This window comes from Leguminivora glycinivorella, chromosome 2, assembly GCF_023078275.1.
Source record: "Leguminivora glycinivorella isolate SPB_JAAS2020 chromosome 2, LegGlyc_1.1, whole genome shotgun sequence".
Taxonomy (NCBI): domain Eukaryota; kingdom Metazoa; phylum Arthropoda; class Insecta; order Lepidoptera; family Tortricidae; genus Leguminivora; species Leguminivora glycinivorella.
The window spans coordinates 30742918-30766410 of NC_062972.1; the positions used below are offsets into that span (position 1 = coordinate 30742918).

The 23493-nt window shown below is 39.8% G+C and overlaps 3 protein-coding genes across 3 annotated transcripts in view; 2 read left to right on the top strand and 1 right to left on the bottom strand.

Annotated features, from left to right (window-relative positions):
- The first annotated feature begins 846 nt into the window (after nucleotides 1-846).
- LOC125240859 (heme oxygenase 1) lies at nucleotides 847-2899 on the top strand. Its single transcript, XM_048149003.1, has 4 exons — nucleotides 847-1060; nucleotides 1223-1355; nucleotides 1953-2164; nucleotides 2479-2899. Exons 1-4 carry the CDS (start codon nucleotides 961-963, stop codon nucleotides 2763-2765), a joined length of 732 nt encoding a protein of 243 aa, XP_048004960.1. The 5' UTR covers nucleotides 847-960; the 3' UTR covers nucleotides 2766-2899.
- A 721-nt stretch (nucleotides 2900-3620) lies between these two features.
- The window catches only part of LOC125242394, an 85454-nt gene continuing 65581 nt past the window's right edge, over nucleotides 3621-23493 (bottom strand). Inside the window, exons 57-71 of the mRNA XM_048151196.1 lie at nucleotides 22609-23363; nucleotides 21938-22133; nucleotides 21377-21510; nucleotides 19471-19712; nucleotides 18549-18751; nucleotides 16521-16677; nucleotides 15125-15360; nucleotides 14119-14243; nucleotides 12420-12614; nucleotides 8882-9003; nucleotides 7776-7924; nucleotides 6948-7059; nucleotides 5937-6068; nucleotides 4682-4851; nucleotides 3621-3840 (exon numbers count right to left, since the gene is read on the bottom strand). Of these exons, the coding sequence (XP_048007153.1) occupies nucleotides 3760-3840; nucleotides 4682-4851; nucleotides 5937-6068; nucleotides 6948-7059; nucleotides 7776-7924; nucleotides 8882-9003; nucleotides 12420-12614; nucleotides 14119-14243; nucleotides 15125-15360; nucleotides 16521-16677; nucleotides 18549-18751; nucleotides 19471-19712; nucleotides 21377-21510; nucleotides 21938-22133; nucleotides 22609-23363 (3009 nt within the window). The 3' untranslated portion in view covers nucleotides 3621-3759. The remainder of the gene's footprint in view (nucleotides 3841-4681; nucleotides 4852-5936; nucleotides 6069-6947; nucleotides 7060-7775; nucleotides 7925-8881; nucleotides 9004-12419; nucleotides 12615-14118; nucleotides 14244-15124; nucleotides 15361-16520; nucleotides 16678-18548; nucleotides 18752-19470; nucleotides 19713-21376; nucleotides 21511-21937; nucleotides 22134-22608; nucleotides 23364-23493) is intronic.
- On the top strand, nucleotides 10946-11817 carry LOC125242395 (Kazal peptide Pr13a-like). The gene is made up of 2 exons (XM_048151197.1): nucleotides 10946-11042; nucleotides 11584-11817. Exons 1-2 carry the CDS (start codon nucleotides 11024-11026, stop codon nucleotides 11781-11783), a joined length of 219 nt encoding a protein of 72 aa, XP_048007154.1. The 5' UTR covers nucleotides 10946-11023; the 3' UTR covers nucleotides 11784-11817.

The window sequence follows — 23493 nt, forward strand, 5'->3', positions numbered from 1 at the left end:
GAAGTTCTGTAGGCACATTTACAAACGACTGTACGGATATTACCCATATATGTATCCATCTCTATTCGTAACAGGAATGGTTGGTCTTCAAACTCTAGAAACCAGACGGAAACTGCTGCATATTATGCATTACCGCCAACTGTTTCACCATAGAGTAGATGACGCATCCGTGCTTGAGAGAATGGGGCTGCAAGTGCCAAGAGCGAATGTGGTGGTTGGCATGCCGGGCGCGGTGCCGGCGCGGCGGCGGCGGCGCCTGTTCGCGGCGGCCGGCGCACCGCTCGAGTCGAGCCCGAGCTGCTCTTAACCGCATCATGTTGGAGACAGACGATATTGACATATTTGCTGATAGTGTTGGTGTGTTTTACAGAAAACTCTTAAGGTTCATAGACTCTACACTCCTTAGGTGATTAATGTAATAACCATAGTTTAACTTTTAAGTGTGTTTGCTTTTATTTATGTCAATTTAACATGTACATAATTATATTACCACATAAGTGCTTTGGTGAAATACTGTTAACTTTTGTGTATTTTTAATAAATAAATAAAAAAACGTGAAAAAAGTCCCAGAATCGGGCCCCTTTTGCTATACTCTGACCGCCCCTGTCTATACTACTGTAATGTTTGACGTTATCACGTTAAACTACCGTCCGTAAACCGACTTTACAGACAACCAATTTTTTACTTTCTTTTACTACTTAGTTTATTCAAAGTTACGTTTCTCGGTGGTCTCAATAACGCTATAATAAGAAAATATTGGTAGATTTTGTACAATTTTGTAAAAATTATCTAGGTACCATAACGCAACATAACGCATCAATGACGTTTTGAAAATGTCAAAATTTCTTTGTCAATAACAGAACAGAATCACGTATCACGTACACTCGCAAAAATTAAATTCATTGTGCGAACCGGGTGCACGTATAAGATTTATTTAGTTCTTTTTTAAATTAATTTAAAATGTCGGGAAACGTAGAACTTTTTACCACTCGAATGAGGAAAGCAACACGAAAAATCCACTCGGTTAGCGATGCCTTGGTCAATGCTAAGTTCGCAATTTGTAAGTACCTTCATTTCAATGATTTTGAGAAACAAAGATATTCATCAAATATCCAAATTAGTTCTTGGAAGCGTTTAAAAATAGTTTTTATCTTAAAACCATGATGTTCCTTTACCCTTTATTGTATGTTCCATAATTATATTAATTATTTGTTATTTTCAGCTCTGCGTGATGAGGCAGTTTGGGGCGGAGGACTTTTTGTCTTTTACCACATCTTTGCTTTCCTAGAAGATGCCAAGGAAAGGCTGAACATGCCTGATTATAACAAGCTCTTTGTGCACAAAACCCTTTACAGGTAAAATCATTGTAACTTGCCTTTGATATTCATAAGGCAGTGGTCCCACTATAAAAACGTACAATAGATAAGTACTCCCCTGTAAATAAAAGAGACACGGCGATGTTTATAGTTACTCATCCAGCTGTGAGCTATCAAAATTGCCATGTCTCTTTTATTTGCACAGGAGTGCTTATATTTTGTTCGTTTTTATAGCCGATAGCTCATAGCTTACTAGCTCGCGGTGGGACCAGTTTCTTAGACTACCTTCAAAATTAAGAAGTTACCCCTAATAATCGTAAAAAAAGTTACTGAACAAGTGTTTTGTCCCTTTCTGTCATGTTTTCTTATGTACTTTAGTTCAGTAACTTTTTTATGAATAAGACTAACCAGTCTGTAGTTAGAACTCAGAACATTCCATGTAGTGGGCTATTACTGAATGCTGCTTTATTTTCTCAAATCTGACAATAGCAAACTTTTGTCATATGATTGACTATCATCATCAAATCCCTGTGTGTTTTGTAAATTGTGATATTAAATCTGGGCAGACATTTTATAGCCATACATCTTGGTTCACAAATATTAATTGTATGTCATATATTTAAATTTGTTAACCAGGAAAGCTGCATTTGAAGCAGACTTAGCACACTACCTTGGTGAAGACTGGCAATCCACGCCTCGCTCAACAGCACTGGACAGCTATCTAGAGCACCTGCAGGAGCTGGAGAAAGACACCCCACAGCTGCTGATGGCGTATGTGTACCACCTGTATATGGGGCTGCTGAGCGGTGGACAGATACTGGCTAAGAAGCGGAAGATGTTTGGAGAAAGTAAGATCTTTTTCTCCAAATGCAGTTTTAATAAATATTTTTAGTATTGCTTCATTCAAATATTGGCTGTGTAGGTTATTGTTATTAAAATATCAAAGAATGACATAGAATAACAAGAAGTTTATTAATATTTTTTACGATTGTTGTTGATTGTCCTAGGGCACCCCATAGGTGCATAGGGCCTCCACAAGATCCTTCCACGCCATTCTATCTTGAGCCACAGCCTTGGCCTCCAACTCAGACTCATTTTTTATGATAATGGCATAATAAGTAGTAGACAAGACATAATATCATCTGACATTTTCACTTTTCAGAAACCAACTCCGAAGTCTACACTGACCAAGTGACAGACTTCACCGACATTGACATCCCCAAGCTAAAGAACGAGTTCCGCACTGCCATGAACGAGATCGCCGCCAAGATGACGCCGGAGGAGCAGCAGGCTTTCCTGGACGAAAGCGGCCAAGTCTTCCTCATGAACAACCTGATTGTCAACTCGGTTGCTGGACAGAATCAGGTTCTCAGCGTCATGTTGTTTAAGGCCTCTGCTGTGTTTTTAGCGATTTTAGGTGCGGTGCTAGCATATAAAATGCATAAGTAAAGATTTTTTTTGTATATAATATAGTAATGGATAGGATGTATGATTATTTTTATAGATTAGAATGTGATATTATTATGTAGATTTCTTATTTGAAGACTGATTGTTTTATGAGTAAATTGCATTAATTTTAACAACTGTTTCATTTGTATATTTACTCTGACTTTGGGCGTAATAATTAGTAAAAGGGCTGCTTGCTTTATAGAGTTTATGCAATTATGATGTACGGTCTTGACTGTAGAGTGTAGGTATGTGAGAGGATAAATATGTATCGAAAAAATCGTCTCATAAATTATACGGTAAGGTCTTCTTCACATTTGGCCAGTTTAAACAATGATCAATGTTTATTGAGAGTTCAATATGTTTTCCAGTAATCGTGAGAATGAGTAGAAAGTAGCAAAAGTATGACCTCGTAAAACCACCTATGACAATGAATAATAACCTAACCACAAAATTAAAATTTTGAAAAAACCCCCGACCGCGACATAGTGGACCGATTTTCATGAAACATGGCTAAGAACACTCCCGTCTAACTCAGCTATCAGACAAAAAAAAACTAAATCTAAATCGGTTCATCCGTTCGGGAGCTACGATGCCACAGACAGACAGACACGTCAAACTTATAACACCCCGTCGTTTTTGCGTCGGGGATTAAAAAGGCTAAATGTGAAGGCCAGACACACTTCTCCTTATGACGCACTTACCCGTATTGACCTTACTGCGCTCTTACATCAGACTAAGATGCTATGGGACATAATTTTGAGTAAGACGTGTACACCCATATGTTTACATTTGACTGTACCATGTCAGGAACAGTACGAATTTCTTGTTTAATTTAATGCTGTAAAAGAAACTAAATTGAAATAACAAAAATAATTTATTATATTGTTTTTTTTACTGGCTACATTACACTGAAGTACAAAATGTCAAAATATGTACACAAAGTACCGTAAGGTCTTATATGAACTACGATCGTCAATCTTATTTACTAAAGTTGTCAGCTGAGCGCGGGTAGTGGCTGGTCCAAGGAGAGGTCGATCAGCTCGTCGAAGTCGTCTTGGTTCCAAAACGAGAGACCCTGGAAAAAAAATCGAATTAGTGACTTGATGGATGATGCATGATGGACGATTGGATGAGATTTATAAGTGTCGCTAGGTTGATAGGTAATGTTGATGATAGATCTAGTCTCATAACAAGTTTATGAATAAGATGAGGTCGAGGTATTCCCGATGAACGTAGTTCATCTGTAGTACTGTAGTATAGGGTTCTTCAAAAAAGGAGTGTGCAAGTTTCTAATGGGTCGGCAACGCGCATGTGACACCCCTTGAGTTGCAGGCGTCCATAGGTTACGGTGACCGCTTTCCATCAGGCGGGCCGTGTACCTGTTTGCCACCGACGTGGGTGGTATAAAAAAAAATTGAGATAGAAAAGACAGCCTGTCTTAATACAATTGGTGCCGTGACCAGGATACGTGTGAGATTTCAACGACTAGTTTATTGAGAGCTGTCTGGCATCGCATATTGCCTATTCTCATATATTTATTATTATTTAGGTGCTCCTAGTAGCAGTCTTCAGTTTATACGTAGCGTAAATAACAATTCGTAAACATTGCTGTCTGATTAAGTTGACATTGACAACGATTTAGATACAACAAACCTGTGTAAACGCATACAATTTAGATACAATAAACTGTGTAAACGCATACGATTTAGATACAACAAAAGTACGAGTTTTATAGAAACTTTATTCGCCCTATAGTACCTAAACCTCGTTTAAACATCCATATTCCACACCTTCACGTTATTAATAATACAAATGGTCAACTGCATTTTACATAATTTTTCAACAAATTCCCAAAAAAGTAATGATGTGTTTAATTAGCCGGGCAGTGGCCACCACTTGCACGGTATAATACGCACCAGCTCGTTGGCGCGGCACGGCCGGCAGTGCAGCGCCGAGGCGCGGCACTCGCAGCGCGGCGCGCGCGCGCAAGGTGCCGCCGACAGCGCCGCCCGCGCGCCCAGCACCGTGGCTAGGCGGCGCGCCAGCCCGCGGTCGCCTTGCAGCTTCTTGCCGGAGAATATTGTGCCTGGAATAAAACAGAGGTTTCAAATCTGTGGAGATAATTCTTTTCGTAAACAGAAGTACCTAGTTGTGAACACTTAAGAAACATCACCGTTCCCACACCGCGGACGATAACATACCTATGAAACAAACGCGTTCCTACGCTCACGGTCTAGACAGATAAGACGACAATCCCTCCATTGAAATTGCATTATTTATTTTGTTAAGTTGTCTATGTGACGAGCTTTCTGAGACTAAGTGGCCGAGTCTTTGAAAGCCGGTGACTGAGGTTACCGGGTGGGTGACACTTTAGCAGGAGACAGAGAGTGGCGATACTGTACTCTTTATTACTTTTCCCCTCACTAGCTCGGACTAACACGTGTTTTGTCCTTTAATACCAACGGGTAAAAACGCATTTTATACAAGTAAAGGTGAATCTAGTAATAAGGATGATTTACCACCTGCGGAACTACTGGAAGCAGTGATAAACGCATTTTTCTCAAACATGCAATGAAATATTGTCTTTACGTTCCTTAAAATGGGCTGGGAAATATCGCTTTTTGGGCGCAATAACTCGAGAGGACTGTAAAGGGATTTCATATTATTTTTTAGGCCTAGGCCTGCAAAGTAACTTTTTTTTATAAAATATTGTCCTTTAGAGCATTTTTTATTTATTTCATTGTATGTTTGAGAAAAGCACTATACATGCCTCGGCGTGAAAACGGATTCCCGGCCACGTATCCCTATCCGGCCTCGCTCGCACGCTCGCTCGGCCGTATATACCCACTTGGCCGGAATTCCTCATTTTCCCGGCCTCTGATGTAATGTACTATTTTGCGTTGTAGTTTCCTCGCTACAGTGAGGGGAAAAGTTTTGTGTTACACTCGGGTGAAAATGTATTTTACTTCTCGTGTGTTAAAAAACTCGCAAGTTCAGGATTCTATTCTCGAACCACTCGCTTCGCTCGTGGTTCAACTATAGAATCCTTTCACTTGCTCGTTTTTCAATTCCACACTCTGCGTTAAAATACAACTTTGCCCCCTTGTATAACAAATAACTATATTCTGTGGCGTTACATAACCATTTCTCAAAGAAATTGTCAAAACTCACCATTAGTTTCCATAGCGAGAGACGTACAAAGTCCCAACTTATCCTTGGGTAGTTTGACCTGCTTGCGCAGCGCAGAGTCACCTATAAGCTCCTCGTAATCTTTGTTGGTGTATGCTACGGCGTTGTCCACACCTGGGAAAGAATACGTTAAAAAGTGTTTTGTCCCTTTCTCACAAATACATAAGTCAATATAACAGACAATGGCAAACGATTATTAGCTAATTCAGACGGACTATTATGCTTGCAATTTTATCACTTATCAACGTGGATAATATACCTGTCACTCTCACACTAACATACTTGCTAGAACGTGACGGATGATTTATCCACGTCACGTAGATAGGTGATAAAATTGCAAGCATCATAGGCCTGGTTTATAAAGTGTTTATGAATAACGCCATAAGTATTTCCAATTAGAATCAACAAGAACGATGGCATTCACAACCGTGTAGGTGGGTAGCTAAGCCTTTGTGGCTCAGTTAGAGCGATTGGATCGGTGTTCCAATAGGTCACAGGTTCAGGTCCTGAAGAACTTACGGAATCTTAGAACAAATTAAATTATTCTCATTTTTGAAAATATTTTAATTTGTATTTTTAAGTACACTACTAATATTATACTATAAACAGATAAGATTTGCACGGCAGCGCCATCTCTCTTCGCTAGCTCGTAATCACATGTGTTGATTCAGTTAGGAGGTCGAACTAGTTTCGGTTCTACCTCAGAGATGGCGGGGGGGCACCAAGTCTTCGGTAATTGTGTCATATACTTGGAAATTTCGACCCTTGCTTTCGTGATCCGATGGCCGAGTGGTTTTACAGGCATCCGTCCGGTTAACGGAGTACGCTGGTTCGATTCCAGCTCGGAACACTTGGAGGCCTTGGTCACTTTTTCTTTGTATATGACATTTATTTAAAACTTACGGAATGTGCGAGTTTTCCCTTATTAAAAAATGAACCAATAAGACTATATTTACCTAATATGATAACTTTATATAAAGAAATAAGTCTTACCATAAAGGTTCTTGGCCGCTCGTTTCTTGTATAGCATGAAGTCGTCGTCCATCAGAATATGAAGCGTCACCGAATTCTCCATCAGGTTGTGGTGAATCGTCGAATAATCCAGCTGCAAGCAAACAAACAAACATCCTGGGAATCAAGACAACCGCGCTTGACATATTTGACTTTCAGCATTTGAAAACAATCGGTGGTAGATTTGGGACACATACCAACCTTCGAAGGTTATATGAACCTGAGAGTTTCGCGATTTTTACCGAAGTTTATTTTATATCCGTTACCCACGTCTGTAAGCTGTCTGGATCATAGAGGAATCAGTAAATGCGAGTTATTTGTATAGGCATAGTTAAGTGACATCTAGCGACAATCACGCGTCAACTAGTGTAAATTATCAGTACTGCTACTTGTCAATAGATATCGCGACGAATGAAGTCTAATGCTCACCAATTTTGAACTAAATAATATTACAATAGTATTAATCAGTATTCTGTTTTCAATTCCTTCTGCTTGTAATATAAGTTGTAAACTGTTCTAATATAAAAATTTTGGCCGACTGTTGCCACCTAGTATCGAGTAGTGGTACTGATAATTCACGCTATTTGACACGTGATTGTCGCTAGATGTCACTATAACTATGCCTATACAAATAACTCGCATTTACTGATGTATAGAGTTACAACTCTTCCCTTACTTATTCCTCTATGGTTTGTATTGAAACACAGGTTTTGCAATAACGGTAGCGTGGTCGCGCTCGCGAAGCTCATCGCTCAGAACACTAAACGGAGGGCTCTGTCATGAGTGGCGCGTGAGAGAGAGATGGCATACCCGCATGGCTAGTAAGTCGCAGCGTGAGCAGGGCAGCATGATGATGGTGCGCTCCACTCCCACTCGGAACGGTAGCGTGGTCGCGAAGCTCAGCGCTGAGAACACGTCCGGACGGAGGGTCCTATTGCTCTTCATGAGGTCCACTTTTTCTGTTGATGGAATTACAGTAGTAGTTAAATAAATAAATATTGGGGACACCTTACACAGATCAACTTAGCCCCAAACTAAGCAAAGCTTGTACTATGGGTGCTAAGCGACGATATACATACTTAAATAGATAAATACATACTTATATACGCAGAAAACATCCATGACTTAGGAACAAATATCTGTGCTCATCACACAAATAAATGCCCTTACCGGGATTCGAACCCAGGACCGCGGCTTAGCAGGCAGGGTCACTACCGACTGAGCCAGACCGGTCGTCAATAATTAGAATAGGCGAGACGACTAAAAAGAAACTAATTAGTCCGTCAGTTAGATTATCAAAGAATTTTAGACACGTATTTTTTCTTTTTTCTCGTATTAAACGAAAAATGACGACGGTACAGTGCGTTGAAGTATCGCGTGACGTCAAGCCTAGGTACCTACATTTTTTACTTAGAAGTGACGACACAAGTGCCGACACTGGTTCTGCCTACTTATTTGTATTTTGCGTTCATTGGACGTAAGTGTAAGCATAGTCAAGCTAATAGGGATGACGACTACATAAAAAAATGGCATTCTGTTTAGTCCGTCAGTTAGATCGTCCAAAAATACTGCACGCATATTTTACGCTTTTTCTAATTAATGAAAAAATACAAAGATATAGAGATTATAGAGCATCAAAGGTACGGAGTGGGGCGTGTGGCGTCAATTCTAAGTTAAAATTGTACCCAGGCGTGATGTCACGCGAAACTTCAACGCACTGTACCGTCGTCATTTTTCGTTTACGAGAAAAAAGAAAAAATACGTGTCTAAAATTCTTTGATAATCTAACTGACGGACTAATTAGTTTTTTTAGTCATCTCGCCTATTTGAGGAGTTTAATGTGGTCTGCCTACATTATGGGACACAGGCGTGATTGTACGAGTATGTATGTATATACGTAATAAATACTTAGTTACCAATGTTGAAGGCGTCGAAGTGTTTGACGATGTCGTAGTTGCTGGCGAAGAGCTGGTTGCCGACGTACAGCGCGCGCGCTCGCTTGTACACGCCGCGGCCGCCGTACGCCACCACCGCATATCTAAAACACATTGTTATTTTTAACCCCTGACGCAAAAACCCCCATTGTTATAAGTTTGACGTGTCTGTCTGTGTGTGTGTCTGTCTGTGGCATCGTAGCTCCCGAACGGATGAACCGATCTAGATTTAGTTTTTTTTTGTCTGAAAGCTGAGTTAGTCGGGAGTGTTCTTAGTCATGTTTCATGAAAATCGGTCTACTATGTCGCGGTCGGGGGTTTTTTCAAAATTTTAATTTTGTGGTTATATTAAACTTTGTACAAAAAGACCTGTCTGTTCACTACGAGTATTGTAGCCACAAGCGAGGACGACAGAGACCTGAGGAAATTGCTGAACGGAACACCTCAAAATGAGTAGGGACGTGTATGTCCTGATGCCTCAAAATGTATGAATAAAATTTATTATTGTGTGTAAACCGTTGTAGTCATTTTAACTATCGTGAGAACTCGCAGCAAGACTTAAGGCACACTACCTACGTCTTCTTCTTGCCAAAAGTTGCCATGTGTCCTAAGCTAAGGGATTGTGTATTTAAAATTACAAACGGGACTTAATCGCGTATTACTATGTTTTAAACCTAACTGCTCCGAGACCACGAGGACAATGCCGTCCTCGAGGAAACGTCGGAGGTTATTGTTTAAAACATAGTACCTAATATGCGATTGAGTCTTGTTTGCAATTTTAAATATGTGTAAAAATCGTGAAAGTTTAAATCAGTGTTAAGGGATTGTGATTTTCATGGAAAAATAAGGTTGAGATTTAAGACGCAGAATAGTAAGCATCAAGTAGTTAGACTAGTATGGTGTCGATGTATAGGGTCTTGCTCAAGAAGTTACATTTCCTCAAATAAATATCTTTGGCAAAAAAACGTACCACTGTTGAAACCAATGTTCCGTATGTATACCTACAAATAGAAATACCAACCAGCTTATTCAGAAATAGGACTTCATCCGTATCATTAGGGTTCCGTACCAAAAAGGTACAACAGGAACCCTTATGGTGCGACTCTGTCCGTCTGTCTGTCCGTCTGTCACATTCCTAAATATCTCGAGAACTACTAATGCTATCAACTTGAAATTTGGAATAGTTGTGAACATTGTAGACCTCTACAAATAGAAAGTATAATTTTTTTAAATATATTAATTTTAATTGTAGAAAATAGCCAAAATGAAAGGGGGCAAACTGTAAATTTCAAGTTACTAGGTCAAGTGGGGTATCGTTGGAAAGAGCTCAAATTGAACGTAAATAAGCTATTTTTTATATTTTTTTTGTTGTGGAAAAAAAAGAATTTTGAAGGAAAATGTAAAAAAAATACCGTCCCCCCCCCCCCCCTTATCTCCGAAGTTTACCAACGAAAAATTATGAAAATTTTAGTAAACATTGGTTTTATGCTATATATTACAGGAAAAATATAATCGTGTTTGTATTTTGAATGCTTTTTTTTTATTCACAAAAAACTTTTCAGATTTTTACTTTCAATTTACCCACCCTTGCGGATGTATATCGTACTTCAAATTAATACGAGATGTTACGTAAACCATCTTCTGTCCAATAAAGTAAAAACTGTTTAAATCGGTTAACATTATAAGGAATTATCCCTGAAAAACCAGGTCGCGCAAATTAGCAAATTGACCGGGAGATGGCGCTATACACTATAATACTCATTAGTGCCTATACTTTTGCCTTCTAGTCAAGTCATTAGAGTTATATGAAAATATGAGATTATTTTTACTAGGTAGTTTGGAAGAAAGTTTGTACGGAACCCTCGGTGGGCGAGTCCGACTCGCACTTGGCCGGTTTTTTTTTATATGCTTTCAGTACGCTTTCTCGTACACGCTTTATGTTCAATTACATAAGTTTTCTACATTACCTGCTTATTACGCTATACACCGATCATAAAATGTAAAATAAATCAATTTGCGCGACACCCATTTAATTATCCGTGAATTAGTCACACTACTACACGATATAGTTGCCGTGAGATTATTGACTAGGAATCGCCTCTCACGCCATAGGCAGTATTGGAAATGATCCTTGTTTTCATAAGTAAGTTTCTTTGATATTGATATTGGGAGTTTTAAAAATCCATTAACGTACCTATCTAATAGAGCATTAAAACGACAGCACTAATAAAATATTAAAATGTAGCTCCTATGTTAATATTTTTAACTTCTAACTTTCGTTTTTATTCTGGAAGTTGATAATTTATTCCTTAACCTCTTGCCGCCCAATGTACAGTCAGATGTACATTTGGTTGCAATGAAATTTCTACTTTCATGTAAACAAATAAAGTAGAATTTCTTTTGTTTCTTCAATTTTTCGAACAAATGAAACTCAACTATATTTAATTTAAAAGTTCTCTCAATTTAAGTTAATGTAAAAGTTATGAAGTCACATTAACTAGCTAGCACGAGAAATAGAAAAAGACCCAAACGATGTTAGTTATTGAGTGTGCAAGAGTAATACAGATTTGAAGAATTTTCAGAAATATTTTTTCTATATTCGCATTGGGATAGCGTGGGGTCAATAGGCCGAGCGAGGTCAGTGGCACATATATAGGTTCAAATTATTCTTTTATATTTTCCAGTGGCTTTTCTGGCGATCGGCCCTACCGACGCTAGACTGAAGGGTAAATGCACATGTGATTGGTTCACTTGTACGGAGCCCGTGTGTGCAAGTAACCACATGACTTTTGACTGCTTGTGCCGGCTCAAATGTTGGAACGTGGACCACAACACCAAACTCTTCAAGCTTTACGACGGGGAGTGCTATGCCGACTTATACTAGTAAATAAGCGAGATAAAGAACACCTTGATTTTTGCGTGGTCTTAGTTATTTCTACCCTTGAGTACTTTAGATATAAATACTACTAAATCTATGGTAAGTTCTTCGTTGAAAAGGCATTGAATTGTGAATTTTGAACACTTACTTATTACTTATGCACGATTGTATTATTTTTGATTAATACTTATTTCAAAAGACTTATATTGATCGGGATATAAACAGTGATTACCTTTTGGATTTATATTGAGGTCCCGATATTTCGACGCAGTTGCATGCGTCATGATCACGGGAAACTCATGATGCATGAAACTGCGACGAAATATCGGGACATGTGAGATCGGCAGCTGTGAGACTCGAGTAGGAACACTACGTCGGTGGAGTTGGGTACGTGTTATTTAAGTTACATCGTTGCCAATTTTACTTGACAAATACATTCCTAAAAACCAAAATCAGAGCACCCCTCCTTGATCGACGCACGATTGGTTGACACACGCGGTCCAAAGCCGGGCGCCTCAGGCGCCCTCATACTTAAAGAATAGGGCAAAGCCGGTCGGTCGAAAGTCGCCCTCATACTTAAAGATCTCTCTTACGATGTGTTCTTATTCAAAATTGGCGTTGAGGAGAGATGATTTGTCTTACCTGTTGTCAAAAAGCCCAGCGGACTGCAGTTTCAACTCGAAAGCCTCCACAAACAGGTCCATGTTCTTCTTTTTCCTGAGATTCTTATTGCAGCTGTGAGACTCGAGTAGAAAGACCACGTCGGTGGAGTTGGGCACGTGCTTCAGGGTGTAGAAGCTGCCTTCTTCCACCACCTCGCCTTGAGGGGCTGTGCATCTGGAAACATTGGTTTGTTAACTCATTCACTACCACACAAAAAAACCGGCCAAGAGCGTGTCGGGCCACGCTCAGTGTAGGGTTCCGTAGTTTTCCGTATTTTTCTCAAAAACTACTAAACCTATCAAGTTCAAAACAATTTTCCTAGAAAGTCTTTATAATGTTCTACTTTTGTGATTTTTTTCATATTTTTTAAACATATGGTTCAAAAGTTAGAGGGGGGGGGGACGCACTTTTTTTTTCTTTAGGAGCGTTTATTTCCGAAAATATTAATATTATCAAGAAACGATCTTAGTAAACCCTTATTCATTTTTAAATACCTATCCAACAATATATCACACGTTGGGGTTGGAATGAAAAAAAATATCAGCCCCCACTTTACATGTAGGGGGGGGGGGTACCCTAATAAAACATTTTTTTCCATTTTTTATTTTTGCACTTTGTTGGCGTGATTGATATACATATTGGTACCAAATTTCAGCTTTCTAGTGCTAACGGTTACTGAGATTATCCGCGGACGGACGGACGGACGGACGGACGGACAGACAGACATGGAAAACTATAAGGGTTCCTAGTTGACTACGGAACCCTAAAAAGTGTACTATGTTAGAAGCCGGTCGTTATCTACGTATAACCGCCCGGTTGTATGGCGGCAACCCGATCATCGGATTGTCCGGCATCTGAGAATAACTTCACGAGTGCCTACCAGGCGGGTTGTGTCTAATAGAGACACTAAGAAACCGCGATAAAAACTTTGTTCCCTATAAGTCTGACAGAAAAGAGTACAAAATAATAGGAGCACCACCCTCTATGTAAATAGTTAAAAAAATACTTTCAACTGTCTATAAAAATGATGTACTTATCTATTTAAAAAGTTAATCGTTGCTGCTAAGTAAGTCGGTTCTCGTAAGTGGCATGCCTTAACAGGGATAGTACGAGATGTGAGAAGTTGCTCCTAAATATCTACGAGACAGCACGATATTCATGATAATGACATTGTACCAACGTCTCATTAAGTCACTCAGTGTTAATTTTATTACGAGGATAGAGGATAACACGTCTTTAAAAATATTTTAAGCGGGTTACTCACGTGTTAAGTCGATATAACGTTCGACATGTTTCGATCCATTTCCGAGGATCTTTCTCAAGAGTAGCGACCCCGCTTCTACACGTCTCGAGCGCGACGCATATTGCGCGCGCTTGCTCTGTGTGCGCGGCTGCTGAGGGCGGGCAGAGGGGGCGACGTCACCGTACAGAGATCGGAGCTACCCGCTATGTTACTCTTGTCAAAAGTAGGATTCCACACAACACTAACTACGTCACTTGTTAAGGGTGTGTCAACACTGGGGACCGATGGAGTTGAACGCTGATGCGACGCTGGGGAATGTTATATCGACTTAACACGTGAGTAACCCGCTTAAAATATTTTTAAACATGAGTCTCACGGGAGTTTTATAGATAACACGTCTATTAAAAAACATTTCGCTATATTGCAAGTACTTACTGTACACAATGGTCAGGGATGTGCGTAGGAATGTGCTGTTGCGTACACAGTTCCATGTATACAGAGGCGAGGGCACAGGCTTCCACGCCTGATACGCATTCTGCCAAGAATGGAGCCGCGTCGATCTGCAGACGAAAAGATGGGTTACAAACATGCGAGGTGCAATATTCAATGGAAAAATCATACTTAAAAAAGTGCAAATCAGTAGGAACAGATACCTATTATGGTTTTGATTATAAGCTAGAGATATATTGAACGCAGGAAAAGTGTCGCTAAAACGAGAATGTATCTTTTTGACGACCGGTCTAGCCTAGCGCGTAGTGACCCTGCCTGCTACGCCGCGGTCCCGGGTTCGAATCCCGGTAAGGGCATTTATTTGTGTGACGAGCACAGATATTTGTTCCTGAGTCATGGATGTTTTCTATGTATATAAGTATTTGTATATTATATATATCGTTGTCTGGGTACCCACAACACAAGCCTTCTTGAGCTTACCGTGGGGCTCAGTCAATCTGTGTAAGAATGTCCTATAATATTTATTTATTTTTCATCACACCCGCACTTTAAATGTGCTATTGCGCGCAGGCGGAGCGTGAGTTATAGAAAAATCGTTCTCCCAAGGGAATAATGAAATTTCTTGTACCGTACTTAACTTTTTTACATCTATTTACATATTTTTTACATTGTGAGTGTGATGAAAAACATTGTGTGTAACTCGGGGAGTATGAATATTACTAACTCGAGTCTTTAAATCGCTCCAGCAAGCCGTCGCGATTTAACTTTCTCTCGTTAGTAATATTCAACTTCCTCCCCTTGTTACACAATGTACTATATTTATTTATGTTCTATAGCGAAGCAAGGAGCAGTGGCAACATTTTATTATGGAAAACCTTCTCGCAAATATTTTATTATTGGCCTCGTGGGTCTCAACTGGTACTAGGCCTGTAGAAGGTTCTAGACTCCAGCTGTGTCCCAGGCGTAACCTACAGCTGTAAATGTCACTTACCACAGCGAAGCACGGATGCAGCGGTGACACCTTATTCTTGAAGAACTTCTCGCAAGCCGTGTCGTTCTTAGCCTCGTGGTTTTCAACTGGCACTAGACCTGTAGAAGGTTCTAGACTCCAGCTGTGTCCCAGGTCGGAGATGCAGGTGGTGAAGGTGTTGTTGGAGAGCTGCAGGTCGTCGTACTGCTCGTTGTTGTATGTGCCGAGAAGGCCGCCAAGGGTTGCGTAGTACCAGCCTGTGAAATGGGATTATACATGTATTATGAGACCATATTTTAATCCCAAACTAAGCTCTAATATGAATCAACGTGTACCTCATAAATAAAATAAATTATAAATATAAATATTATAGGACATTCTTACACAGATTGACTGAGGCCCACGGTAAGCTCAAGAAGGCTTGTGTTGTGGGTACTCAGACAACGATATATAAATACTTTTATACAAATATAGAAAACATCCATGACTCAGGAACAAATATCTGTGCCCATCACACAAATAAATGCCCTTACCGGGATTCGAACCCGGGACCGCGGCGTAGCAGGCAGGGTCACTACCGACTGCGCCAGACCGGTCGTCATAAGGTCTGCATGGAAATAAGAACCCTACTCTCTTATCTCAAGGTGGTTGATGGTAGTGTTATTCAAGTAACGCTTTATCTCCTGATTATGAATGAGGACTGAAGAGGTACAATTAAAGGTTGGGATATGCATAGGTATGTTGCCGCTGCATCTGCTGTAGGGACGGAATACAGATGTGTTTTGACAGTGACAGCAGTCAGTTACCCCCTAGTATGATAAAATATCAGTTTTTTACCCCCGACGCAAAAACGACCGGGTGTTATAAGTTTAACGTGTCTGTCTGTCTGTTTGTCTGTCTGTCTCTGTGTGTGTCTGTCTGTGGCATCGTAGCTCCCGAACGGATGAACCGATTTTTATTTAGTTTTTTTTTTTGTCTGAAAGCTGAGTTAGTCTAGTCGGGAGTGTTCTTAGCTATGTTTCATGAAAATCGATCTACAGTATGTCGCAGTCGGGGGTATTTTCAAACTACCATCTATAACGGTGTTAAGGCATTTGAGGATAACCGCCTCAAAACCTTAGATGAAAAGCGCCAATTATGAAAAGAGAGACCTAAGCCCTCCTACGTGTACACGTATAACTCCGCTGGCGAACTTTATTGCCACCCGTACCCGAGTATTTAAAACCAAGTTCGGCCTGGCCAGCCACATTAGAGCACACGCAAGGAAACGTCCGTAAGGCTTATTTAGGGTCGCCGTCATCGAAAACGATGAGGAGGACTATATATTTTCAAAATTTTACCTTCCTCGATGAAATGGCCAATCGGTCAAAACAAGCTTGATTTGGCATCCTTTGGGTAGCAACCAAAAGCTTCTTACCTGCGACCTGCAGTTTGCAGGTATGGAACATGAAGTTGCACTGTATTTCCAGCCCATTCTGCGACTCCACAGTGAGGGACTCTGAGTTGCGGTCCACTACGTACTCGTCTACAACCGCTGGTAGATTGAGAGGCACTGAACGACCGATGGATATTTGCTGAAACAATCCGTTTAGCGTGTGAAATTCAAAATAATTGATCTAACCTCGACACAAACTGACATATAAGCGCTTATAGTATGATTTTTATGAAATGATCTTTTCCCACTTTTTTTCTCTCTTCTTTTGTGCATTTTGCAGTCTAAGGGCCGGTTGCATCAAACCGTCTGTCACGGTTAAAGCGTTCGTTAAATTTTATTGCATGGACAGTTCCATAGACAGATGTGGTTGATGCAACTGGCCCTAAGCCGTTACTACTAATGCCGTTACAAGTAATCGGGACCAACCCGTTTAAAAACCAACTGTACCTTCTTAATAATATGGTACAAATTCATAAAAAAACCCAATCGGAGATAAAACGTTTCGTCACCTCAAAAAAAAAAGACCTGTACTAATTGCCCACAAGCATAGCTCCTTTTACCTCCTTTATGTGTATCAAGTTCTTGTTAGTACCACCAGGTTGTACAGTCAAGTGTAAAAATATGGATGTAAAGACTGTATCGTTAAATATGGAGACAACTTTGAGTAGCCGTATTTATTTGCTATTATATTTTTTTCTTATAACAAGACATGGGCTTTAATAAGGCACATAATAAGGTACGCATTTTGTCCTAAAATCTCGACGTAAAGCATGTGGTTTAGACAGCATTGACTTAATCCTCCCGAGTACCAATTACGATTGCGAAAAGACACAATTGCGAAAAAAAATTGTACAGTGCGAACCTCAATGACACATGATCCACAAAGGAGAATATCTAGACATAGTCTAGCCACTGTTATTTAAAAAAAATAAAGTTCATGATCTGTGTATGGCGGTCATTTAGAGAATGTGGCATGGCGCTTACGCTAACTCCGACTTTGATGTCGAAATTAACTATCATACACTGTTTATATCGATCTGGTTTAGGCACTGTTCAAACACCATGAATGTCTATTAGACATTGGTCTATGCCTAATTTTTTTTATCTATTTCTCTCATCCTGCTTGTATCAAAAATTTACGGCAATCCGGAACGTTGCTGAAAAATGCGTTTTTTTTAATTATATAAATTCACCGCATTTATGCACCGCATAACCATGAAGAGGACTCTTAAAAAATATATTTTGGCAGCATATTAACCTTTGTTTGTCGAAATCGTACAAAGAGTCTTTGAGATATTCTCAAATTAAGCCAGATTAGGGGTTGTCCGAAATTTATTTGCTAGACCTTAATGAAAGTACCATAAAGTCCCTAAAATAAAAAAAATAGCAGACCTTCTTATAACAAATAGTACTTAACAATACCTTCAGATCATACTCTCGGACCATAATAATACAAAATTATGCACATGTCAACATTTAGACGAGGTTTGTTTTGTCCCTATAATTAACGATACAGTCCTTACACGGGTCAAACAGATTTAAAAATTGGTTATATCTCTCCTGTGGACATTACAAAAGTTAAGAAAATCTAGTGCTAATTTTTAGACGACATTCTAATGACGGGAAACATTTTTTTAGTTCTTGACACTCAAATAGGAAAAACGGGATATGAATGTACCAGAGTCGTTAACTTTTATAATATTGTCCACAGAAGTGATGTTTTTACTAAATCTTTTTGACCCACACATCTTACTCAAAAATATGTCCCATAGCACCTTAGTCCGGTGTAATAAGAGCGTAGTAGGTACCATATTTTTGAGTCGATTTCTTCGATACTTATTTTTGCACTTGACTGTACCGTCCCTGGTCGATGCTCTCCATCAGTACAGTAAAGTTGCCCTGCTTTGAATGAGTACAGTAAACTTCCTCTGATATGGTGAAGGAAGACTCGCTTGTCGAAGGTCACTAGGATGCCTTGGCCTATCATAGCCGATATAAAAGTAGCCTTACCTCCTTGTACAGGTCGATGTGTATCAAGTTCTTGTTAGTGAGCACCACCAGGTTGTACCGTCCCTGGTCGTTGCTCTCCATGAGGACAGTAAAGTTGCCCTGCTTGTAGTCCTTGGTCAGTAAGAAGGTGCCTGGCTCTGATATGGTGAAGACTCGCTTGTCGAAGGTCACTAGGGTGCCTTGGCCGGTCATCATTGCCATACCTGAAAGATGATGAAGATATATTAAGGGCCAGTTGCATCAACCACATTTGACAGACACATCATCGTCACATACAATAAAATTTAACGAATGTTTTAACGGTGACAGACGGTTTGGTGCAACCGGCCTTAGTCACGTTGGTTGTTTGAGGTCAGTCAAAAAGTTTTACTTTAGTATCCATGTCAAAGAAGAATTTTTGTTTAGATTTCATTAAGACCATTTCATTAAGGTGAGTGTGTGTATCGGCATGATGTTGTTAATGTCCATATACGGCCTTAATTTTGGTTAATGGTCACTGCATTGAAACATGAACGACCTGTGTCATAGCGTCTCGTCTTACGTAAGAGAACGTCTATGTGACGCATTATGTACGTACAGACATATGTATTCGTTTTAAGGTATAGTAGTTACTTCCTGCTGGATAAATTGCTTTGGATAACTTTATTTCTTTATTTAATTAATTTCCCTTTGAGCATTTCTGTATAAGTTACTAGTGGAAACTGTTTTGGCTCATGTTTTATTAATATTGTTTATATTTTGTATTATTGCATGCTGTTTGTTTCCCGAAATAAATAAATAAAATAAAATTAATTTATTAATATTAACCATTATAGTTGTTAACCATTCATCCATGAAGTCCCTGACAACACAATATTCAGATATCTCGGTGAAGAAGAAGCTATAATACCAGGGTATCATATAAACTAGGGGTTATTCTTACCTCCAAACGGCGGCATGATGTTATTAATGTCCATATACGGCCGGATTTCATAGTAGTACGACCATATACTCTTATTGGTCGTCAACCACTCGTCCATGAAGTCCCTCACAGCTCTATACTCGGGTATCTCGGTGAAGTCGGGGCTTCGGTTGAAGGCGTGCCAAGACATGGGCAGTTTCTGTTCTAGAAGGATCTCTCCTTTGCGGGGATCGAATATGAAGTTGGTCTTTGGTGTTCGGTGGCTGGAAATAAATAAGAATTTTATACACTGTTTTTCACAGCAATGGGTATACTTTAGTGTATAAAAAAACCGGCCAAGAGCGTGTCGGGCCACGCTCAGTGTAGGGTTCCGTAGTTTTCCGTATTTTTCTCAAAAACTACTGAACCTATCAAGTTCAAAACAATTTTCCTAGAAAGTCTTTATAAACTTCTACTTTTGTGATTTTTTTCATATTTTTTAAACATATGGTTCAAAAGTTAGAGGGGGGGGGGGACGCATTTTTTTTTTCTTTAGGAGCGATTATTTCCGAAAATATTAATATTATCAAAAAACAATCTTAGTAAACCTTTATTGATTTTTAAATATCTATCCAACAATATATCACACGTTGGGGTTGGAATGGAAAAAAATATCAGCCCCCACTTTACATGTAGGGGGGGTACCCTAATAAAACATTTTTTTCCATTTTTTATTTTTGCACTTTGTTGGCGTGATTGATATACATATTGGTACCAAATTTCAGCTTTCTAGTGCTTACGGTTACTGAGATTATCCGCGGACGGACGGACGGACGGACGGACGGACAGACAGACATGGCGAAACTATAAGGGTTCCTAGTTGACTACGGAACCCTAAAAAAGCTGGTGGCCTAGCGGTAAGAGCGTGCGACTTTCGATCCGGAGGTCGCGGGTGCGAACCCCGGCTCGTACCAATGAGTTTTTCGGAACTTATGTGCGAAATGTCATTTGATGTTTGCCAGTCGCTTTTCGGTGAAGGAAAACATCGTGAGGAAACCGGACTATTTCCAATAAGGCCTAGTCACCCTTCGGGTTGAAAGGACAGATGGCAGTCGCTTTCGTAAAACTAGTGCCTACGCCAAATCTTGGGATTAGTTGTCAAAGCGGACCCCAGGCTCCCATGAGCCGTAGCAAATGCCGGGATAACGCAAGGAGAATGATGGGTATACTTTAGTGTTTATAGTTTCATTAATTTGAAAACAATCTAAACTTTTACCCCTTATTCATAAACGTTCACTAAAGCACACCTCGGACACTGGCGATCAAATATATGAAAGAGGCGCGCTCCTAGCACACAGTCTAAGCTCGTGTAGGTGAACGCGTACCATGCTTATATGAGTAAGATATGAAAGGTCGATTGTTCGCGTTTTTGACAGGCGGTAACTGTGAGGTAACCGAGAGGGGGTGGGTGGCGCATTCAGCGGGGAGTGGGAGTGGCCATACTGTACGATAGTACTCTTTATTATACTGTGACTAAAGTTATCACGCCGATAAAGTTCGTTTGTCCCTTTCCGACGCATTGGTGTGATAGAAAGGGACAAACGACCTTTATCGGCTTGATAACTTTAGTGAACGTTTGTGAAAAAGGGCGATAGATTGTATGCTGAATGCTGAATTTTCACTTCCTGACCTGGTTTTCGAACGCACAAATGAGCGAACGTTCAGTCGTCAGTCTTAACTAATTTCCGAAAGGTTGCCTTGCATCACTTGCATGGCGACCTCGACCGAATCACCAAGAAAACGGACAGACAGTGTTTGAATTATGTAGACATATGAAATGCGTAGGATAGGTCTAAATATCCAAAGGGTCTATTATGAGAAGATAAACTTACTGAAGTCATATTAGACATCATAAGTAAAATTTACTGGTAATGATAACAAAACTTACAGTTCTTCGTATTGCAGAGCAGTCTTGGCCATGTCGGTAACTTTATCGTAGACGATGTCGAATATCTTGTCGCACGCCTCGCCAATCATGAAGTAGTCGTACCACCATTTGAGACGTTCGTAGGCTTCCTTGTACTATTAAACAGAAAAAATAAATACCTACATTATACGGTTATGTTAAACAAAAACTTGCTAACACATATAGTTCTTAAACCTTAACGGCCCAGCCACGACATTGGTCTAAGCGCGACAGCGGTGAGCGGCAGCCATACGTGCGAATGAAAAGTCCCATCGCTGTGTCTCGCTCCAATATATGGCCGCCGCTCACCGCTGTCGCGCTTAGACCAATGTCATGGCTGACCCGTAACGTTGGCAATCAGTCAAATTATTGTTTTTAGTAGTTAGAAGTGTTAGAACTTAGTATGTACAGTCGACTACAAAGAGATGTATCCACTTTTTCACCTTATTGCATTGTAATAAGGTGAAAAAATGGATACATCTGTTTGTAGTCGACTGTACCTACACAGAGCTGTTGATTACGTACGATAATATTGTTTTTTACCTTTTCCCTCACATAGACGACCTGCTGCGTCTTCAAGAAGTTCTCCCAGCCATTCTTGAACTCGGCGTATAATTGGACGAATTCCTCCTTGAAGGGGATGTACTTCTCTATCTTACCCCAGATCACGTTCCAGAACTTACTGCTGTACTTCTTGATGTTCGTTAGAAGGTCATTGGTAGTCAAATCTTTGTAGATTCTGTAAGAGATAAAAAGATTGTAATGTTGTTCTCTGAGTTATCTGTTACTTTAGGAGTGGACAACTGCTCTAAAAATACGTGAATTTTTAAAAGACCCTTTTGTAATCCCTTGAAGGCTTACCCCCTTATTCATAAAGGTACTCTAAAGTAATCAAGCCGATAAAGTTAGTTTGTCCTTTTCTATCTCACCAATACGTCGGAAAGGGACAAACGAACTTTATCGGCTTGATAACTTTAGAGTACGTTTATGAATTAGGGGATACAGCTTTTTCTAGTTACGCATAACAGAAAATTTAACTTGAAAGAAATGGATGACCCCAGAATATTATAGGTTTATTACAATTCTGTCTTTAGAGCGTCGGATAGGTTTCTCCTTGAATCATATTAAGTGTTCTCCATGTAAATTTGAACGAACGAACGGTTGCTATACCAACATTTCTAATAATAATTCCATTGGTTTGTGAGTATACTTACTTGTCCATTTCCTGTCCAAACGTCGACACATAGTTGAAGTAATGATTGTCCGTCAACTCCTGCTGCCGCTTGTAGAAGAAATCCATGATCCCCCTCCAGACAGTGAACACAAACGATTCAGTGTAATGCAGAACTTTAAAGAACAGGGGCTCCATTGATTTTAATAACTGATGCCAGTACTTCGCCAGTCTGGTCGTAGCGTTAACATAAGTAGACTCCCAATATTCTAACAATTTCATATGTAGATCTCTCACAAAAGTGTCATATTGCATTATCATCGCTTCAAGTCTTGATGATACTAAGTCCATGAAATCGGCGTCTAAGAATTTGTTAGCGGAGTCTAAGAAGTTAGAATATGCCTGTTTGATAGTGTCTACAACGTATGTTAAGCTCTGTTTTATAGACTGGCTTGTGTTTCCCATCATACCCCACATGTCATTCACGATTCCTGGGAGACTTTCTAAATGATTCCTTATTGCCATTTCGTCTAGCACATAATAAGTGAATTCGACTACATCTTTTACGTAAAAGTCGTTGGCATTATAAGACTCATTTAAGTACTGTTCGAATGTATCTAAATCATCTTTGATGACGTGTAAGTCGTTCAAGTCGTCGAGGAAATCTCGTATTCTCGGTTTAGCATCGTTCCAGATGTTTCTTAAAGCCAAATGCGATTCCATGGGGGCTTCTTTCAGGATAACTAGAGTTTCATTGATTTGGGCGTACATGTACTTGAGACCGTATACAGCAGATTGCTAAAAAAATAAAGTTGTTGTAAAGAAGTCTTAACATGCAAGTTGTAAGCAAGTAGTTACTAAGCTACTTATTTATTTTTTTCTCTTAGAAACATTTGGTTAAGTTATTCGAGGAATTGCTTACGAGATT